The sequence below is a fragment of the Monoraphidium neglectum genome (genome assembly GCF_000611645.1).
Source record: "Monoraphidium neglectum strain SAG 48.87 unplaced genomic scaffold scaffold01335, whole genome shotgun sequence".
In the NCBI taxonomy this organism is placed as follows: Eukaryota; Viridiplantae; Chlorophyta; class Chlorophyceae; order Sphaeropleales; family Selenastraceae; genus Monoraphidium; species Monoraphidium neglectum.
The window spans coordinates 6,815-13,401 of record NW_014012293.1 but is presented as its reverse complement, the minus strand read 5'-3'; the positions used below and the strand labels follow the sequence as shown (position 1 = coordinate 13,401).

Genomic DNA, 6,587 nt, shown 5'->3' with positions numbered 1-6,587 from the left:
GTGAGCGCGCGCGCGGCGGGTCAAGCTGGCTCAGCCGGACAAGACCGGGCGGTCGTGGTTCACTCGGCCAAGCACGAGGGTTTGAAATGCAGAAAGGAATGTTGCGCGCCTTTCAAAAGGACGACACGCTGGCCTGTGCAGGCGGCCGCGGGGCCATGGCCGGCGAGACTGCGCTTGCTCTGCGCTCCCCTGGATCGCCTCTCCTGCTCGCAAACCGGGCCGGTCTGGATGGTTGCCGCCGGGCAGGGGCTGGAAGTAGTGCTTGCTGCCATTCGCAACTCCCTGCTCCGGCACCACCACTCTGAAACACCCATCACGGGCGCGGTGCCCCCACCCCTGACGGAGAGAGAGAAAGACTACGCAGGCTTTTACGCCCGCGTAAATTTAGGAAGAGGGGGCTGGCTTGCGGGGGCCGAGGCCGCCGCGCCCCCCCCCCCCCCACCAAAAGCTACCCTCTCCAAGTCGATCGTTGCTCATGCTTACCAGCTTTTCAGAAGCAAGCCCAGCCCTGACGCCCACCGGCCCTCGAGCAGCCGCCCACCACAGAATCGCCTCCTTCCCGCAACCACCCACGCACCCTCCTTGCAGAAATCCGATGCAAATGACCAGCTGGCCGTGACCTGCACTGCCGTCGCCGCCACCGTGCCTGGCACCAACGCCACAAACGCGGGCACAAACACCACCAACCCGGGCACAAAAACGACCAACCCCGGCACCAACACCACCAACCCCGGCACCAACACCACCGTCCCAACCCCATTGGCGAACCTCATCATTTCTGGCCTCACAATCACTGGCTACTCAGGACTGCCGGCCACGCTGCAGCCGACAGTAACAGTGAACTTGACATACACTGTGACCAACAACGGCACCGCCGCCTCACCCGCGGCCACCTTTGCATTCTGGCTTGACAGACCCATCACGCCCGCCTGCAACGACGTGACCGGCGCCACGGGTGCCTTGCGCCCGCTCGCTGCGGGCGAGTCGAGGGCCAAGTTCCTCGTCGTGACGTTGCCCGGCGCTCCCGGGCAGTACACGTTGCGGCTACTGCTGGACAGTGCGTGCATCGTGAATGAGATCAGCGAGACCGACCACCTCGCCTCCCTGCCCTACCTCATCTCCACCACCATTGGACCGGTTGCCAACCTGGCACTCACGTCGCTCGCTCTGAGCACCAGCCCCTCATCAGGCGCCTTCACGCCCGGCCAGCTTGTGAACTTGACCGTGGGCGTCTTGAACAACGGCACCGCCGCCTCAACAAGCAGCGTTTTATCCGTCTTCACTGACAGTCCCGTGACGCCAACTTGCAGGGGGCTGGGCAGGGCCGTTGGCACGTCGGTGGACGTGCTGGCAGCCGGGTCGAGCGCCAACATCACAGTTACTGTCCCAGGCCCCCTGTCATTCGGCGCCAAGACCCTTCAGGTGGTCCTGGATTCCGAATGCACGGTGATTGAGACCACCAGAGCGGACAACGTCGCCGGGGTCTCGTACACTGTTGCAGCACCCGACTTTGTTGCGAGCAACTTGCAGGTGATCCCCCTGGGGGGTCCAGTGCTGCAGGTCGGCACTATCTTCTCGGTCAACGCGACCATCACAAACGTGAGCGGGGTGGCAGAGGGCGGTGATACTGCGGGCAGGAGGGCAGTCTCGCTGCGGGCGGCAACACGGCGGTCTCGCTATGTGTGTGTGTGTGTGTGTGTGTGTGTGGTTGTGTTTGGTTGTGTGTGGTTGTGTGTGGTTGTGTGTGTGGTGGCGTTTGTGCGCGCAAGCCAAGGGTTTGCAGGGCAGAACCCCAACCCCTTGACTACCTCAGCCACTCATCTGCCTAGCGTGCAGCACTTGTATGTGCATGCAATCACACACATTTTGCGCATTCGTGTGTGCGTGTGAGTGACGGTTGTGCTTGTGCATGCACAGAAGGCTTCTGATATCCCCTGTCTATTGTATGCGGAGCAATGGTAGGCATTTACCCCTGCAGGCTTGTGTAGTGCGCTCGAAGGGTTGTGGCGACACCGTCCAGGTGCATTGTTTTTAGTGTGTACCACCCTCCTGGACGGGCCTCATTCGGTCTCACCCAATCGCATGATTGTCTTCAGAGCAGACTGCGGAACAAACGCCCTCTCGCCCTCCTGCCGCCCTCCCGCTCAGGTCGGCACCGCGGCGGGCGACCCCGGCTTGTTCGGCGCCTTCACCACCGTCTCCTCGCCTGCCGGGTGCGGCGACGCCCGGTTGAACAGCCCCCTTGGCAGCTACCCATGGTCGGCTGGCTCGATCCCCCCTGGCGCCAGCGTGACGGCCCAATTCACTGGATTCAGGGCTGAGGCCGTCCCCGGCAAATATGTGTTGTGGTTTGTGGTGAACTACCTGGTGAGCCGCGAATCTGGACGCGCTGATGCTTCTGGCGTCCCTCCTTACATTGTGATCCCAATTTGGATTGAAGGTTTTGCCTGCATGAGACATCATACATGCACACGCACCCCAGGCTCGCGCAGGCTGCGGCCAACTCCGGGTCACCTGTCCAGCTTTCATCAGGCATGCTAGCGCTGCTGCCTTGAGGGCCCTGCCCATGAGCCGACAGCTGTTGATGCAGAGCCGTCATCCTGCAGCACGTGGCTGCGTGACCAACATCAGCCCGCGCACAGCAGGCACCTGCTGCGCACCCCCCCTTGTTCACACACCCTTTGCTAAGCAAAGGCCACGTCCTGTTGCCACGCACTAAGTAGTGCATTTGAAAGGCCATCAGGGGCATGGCCAAGCAGTGCCACCTGTGCTGCGCCCTGCCGCCCCGGGCGGGGTCCCGGGGGCCCCCCCCCCCCGGACCCGTCCTGGCATCAGGCTGCACATTCGTATCCATCCCTTGCACACTGCGTCTGTATCAAGCGTACCCCGCCCCCTGCCCCTGCTCTCGCAGTGCCGGCCCCAGGAGCCCAACTTTGTCGACAACCAGCTGAACTTCACGTACACCATTTAGGCAGACGCCGAGCTGCCCTGCTCTACCGTACGCCGTTCCTTGGCCGCCGTGACCACTGCCAACATTGCTGTCCAGACTTGCCTTGCGGCGCCGCCCGGAAGGTGTGGTGCGTGCAGGGCGCTGGCGCCGCAGGCGCCTCATATGGCTGAGCCACTGCGGCGACGACGACAGGGACTCGAGCCGCAGAAGGCAAGTTGCAGCCGTTTGCTGCTGACTCGTGTACGCGTGTCGTCATGACGCATCCTCGTGTCAGGGAGGTCTCCAAGTGTCACAGCCCTGCTGCTTGGGCCCGCACGGCACCATTTACGGCGCGATGGCTGCCGCACGCTTTGGTTTCACATGTAACCTGGGCACAGATTATATCCTGCTGGATGGCATCTGCCGCTAGCTGCTCAGATGATGAACCCAGCAGACTGAATGCGTGTCGTGGGTGGGTGAGTGCACGCGTGTGCTTGCGCACGCGCGTGTTTGTGTGTGTGTGTGTGTGTGTGTGTGTGTGTGTGTGTGTGTGTGTGTGTGTGCATGTGCGTGTTTGTGCATTGATGTGTTGCCAGAATGCAAGAAGGACGTACGTGCACGTGCACGCCAGTGGACTCGGCCGCGTGTACAAGGCAAAAGCAAGATGCTGACAATGCGTACCGGCAAAAGCCTCCATACTCACCGACTTGCGGCGGGCAGGACATGGCAGGTGGTGGTGGCGGAGCATTGCGAATGGATGTGGTACATGTGTGCCGTCTGATTTGTGCACCGCAGGGTCGCTGCGGCAGCACTGGACACAGACAGCCGCGCGCTCAGCGGGCTGAGCTTTGCGGCCTGAGTGCGAGATCCCGTGCGACTACGCGTTATTGTCAACATCGGCATTTGAGCTGGTCAGCTTTTGCGGCAGCCCCCTGCCCACTAGAGTCGCTGCGGCAAGGTGAAGGGCGCTGTCACGGGTGACTGTCAACGGCAACGGTGTGTCGGGGCAGCTGCTGGTAGGGCGCCGGCGTCCTGCGTTTCAAGCACTGGCCTTGGCTTAGGCCGCTGCTACATTTGCATGGCCGCCGGCGCCTAGCCCCCCTTGCGAGCCCAGCCGCTGCAGGGCGGCGGCCTTTGGCAGCGGCGCGGCAGCAACGAAGAATAAGCGATGACGCCGGACGACGCCCACCCTGAAACCTCCGACAACAACCAGGGCGCGCTTTGGGCAGCAGCCGGTCAGCAGCGATGCGTTTGCTGGGGTGGCAGGCAGCTACACTGGCCCCTGCTCAAGCGATGGCGATCTTTATTCATGGCGGTGGTCAGCTGAATCTGGGAGCGATCGGTGACACCCACAGCAAAAGCATGCGATTACACAAACCTTATGGGCGACATGACACCACTTTTGAAACGTTTGTCAATTTTAAACTTTTCCCGCAGCCAGGTACCCCCACTACAGGGTCCCTGGATGGAAAACAGCCAGTGGCCGGTGGTGGCTTGTGTCCAGAGTGACACTGTGTTCAGGTGGTCGTGCCTGGTTGCACGGCCCTCGCGCACAAGGCACCAGCATGACAACTTCAACATCGGCTGTTGATTCCTTGCTTGATCGTTGCTCACTTGTCCCGTGCCTTCTTGCGGCGTGCCTGGCTACGGTCCAGATCTTAAGCCGTCACAAACGCAGCAGCTGATCCCCGATCCAGCTGTTGGATTTTAAGGGAATCATACGTCAGCGTGAGTTCAGGCGTAGGGCCTCACACAAGTCTGGGTCACCGCGCACTGGTGACGCGTGGCCGGTCGACGTCCGTCGCCACGACGGTCGTTGCCAACGGCACTGGCAGCAACAAGGCAATTAACCTAACAAAAAAACACTCGAATGGCCCCTGGCAGCCAGCAGCCTGGCTGCCGGCAAGCGGTGCTGGCCCTGCTCTTGCTGGTGGTCGTGGCGCCGGCACAGTTTGGTGAGATTTAAGAGGGCATACACCATTGCAGTGCTTGCAGGTGTGATCGCCACAGCCACAAGCTTCCTGATGCGGCCTGAAGCTAACACGCGTCTGCCCACCCCATGCACGCTGCATGTCCTGCCTGTCGCCTGCCTGACGCGCACGGCATGCCTGCCGCCCGCCCCTCCGACGCCGCCGCCCCCACAGCTGCCGCCCAGACGTGCTATCCCGGCGACCTCTCCACGTCAAGCAGCAACTTTGACGTCCAGTTCTCCTCCAAAGTGCTGAACACCACCCTAAGCTACATCAAGAAGCCCAAGACGACATACAACCGGTTCTGCTTCAGCATCAACGCGGCAAGCCCCTGCAACTCGAGCGCAATCTGCTGCAAAGGCAGCACCGTAACCAGGCTGAGCGGCGTGTCTTTCGAAATTGGTGGGCGGAGGGCGTGTCAGCAGAGCGACCAAGCGTGATTGCTCAGCAGGGCGGCTGGCCACGACCGTGCCGGCTCGTCAAGCGCGGCGTAGGGCCTGGAACCTGTCGCGCCGGCTCCCAAGGGAACACAACCTCCCCGCCACCCCGCCTTGTCGCGCGCCACATAACTCTGCCCCCCCTGCCGCCACCCCGCGCTGCAGACCCCACTTGCATCGTGAAGGGCTTCACCAGCAACTTCTCCCTGTCAACCGCTGACGGCGCCAGCGCCAAGTCAGCATTCGGCTTCAAGATCAACAAGGCGTCAAAGTCCGCGGCCGCAAACATCAGGCTCGTACCCAACGCCAACACGGCGAAGGCGCTTGGCAGCACGGTTGTCTGCATCAACTTGCCAGGTGCGCCGAACAAAGGGCGCGAGTCAGGTGTCAGCAGGCGGTGCCTGGAACATCCACACAGGCTGCCTGCTGCTTGCACGAGCTCACATTTTCAGCACGGTGGCGTCCCCTCTATGAACTCCCATTCGGTTGGTAGTTGCTATTTTTCTGCTCATCATAAACCCTGCTCCCCTGCGTCCCCACTGCCGTGCAGCTGTCAGCAATCTTTGCAGCACGGTCGACAGGCTGTGCGGTGCGTCCGCGTGCAAAGTGAATGTGACCACCTCCAAGTTCAAGCCGGCAGGCTTGGTCAAGCCCAAGTCATTGCCGTGCTGCCTGAAGGGCGCGGTCAACATCCTGCCAGGTGGGCGCGCACACAACACTGCACGTACACACACACGTACACACGCACACACACACACACACACACACACCAGGCCTGAGAGACATCACACTAGCATACATTCCCCCACACTGCAGTAGCTGTGATAGTGATATCAGGCAGCAGCAGCAGGAGCAAAAACGGGCAGCACCACTCGCAGCAGCAGCAGCCGCAGCAGGAGCAAAAGCAGACAGCAGCACTCGCAGCAGCTGCAGCAGCAGCGGCAGCAGCAGCAAGCCGCAGCAACAACAGCAGCAACACGCGGCAACAACAACAGCAAGAGCAACATGCATGACACTTGTTGCTGAGCATGCTGTCAGCATTCCATGCAAACTTGCATGCATTCATGGGTTTGCCCTGTGATCAAACTGAGCAGGCTCGTCCCCCAAACAGCCCTGCTTCAATAGCCCCTGGACACTCTGGTTCGCCTACCATGCCGGTTGCCCTCTCCAGTCGCGCCGCCGCCTCCCCCGCGGCGCCTCTCACAGACCCCTCCACACCCTGATCCCCCCACCCCACACACTGCTGCCGGA

General features: G+C 61.7%; 2 protein-coding genes across 2 annotated transcripts in view; both read left to right on the top strand.

Annotated features, from left to right (window-relative positions):
• MNEG_7516 (hypothetical protein) overlaps positions 1-2,971 on the top strand; it is a gene marked incomplete at both ends in the record, with an annotated part of 4,803 nt that extends 1,832 nt beyond the window's left edge. The window contains 3 exons of the mRNA XM_014044013.1: positions 806-1,599; positions 2,149-2,367; positions 2,912-2,971. Of these exons, the coding sequence (XP_013899467.1) occupies positions 806-1,599; positions 2,149-2,367; positions 2,912-2,971 (1,073 nt within the window). The remainder of the gene's footprint in view (positions 1-805; positions 1,600-2,148; positions 2,368-2,911) is intronic.
• Positions 2,972-4,799: 1,828 nt separating this feature from the next.
• MNEG_7515 (hypothetical protein) lies at positions 4,800-6,349 on the top strand (the record flags this gene model as incomplete). Its single annotated transcript, XM_014044012.1, has 5 exons — positions 4,800-4,884; positions 5,074-5,301; positions 5,502-5,693; positions 5,887-6,036; positions 6,153-6,349. 5 exons carry the CDS (start codon positions 4,800-4,802, stop codon positions 6,347-6,349), a joined length of 852 nt encoding a protein of 283 aa, XP_013899466.1.
• Between the last annotated feature and the right edge of the window lie 238 nt (positions 6,350-6,587).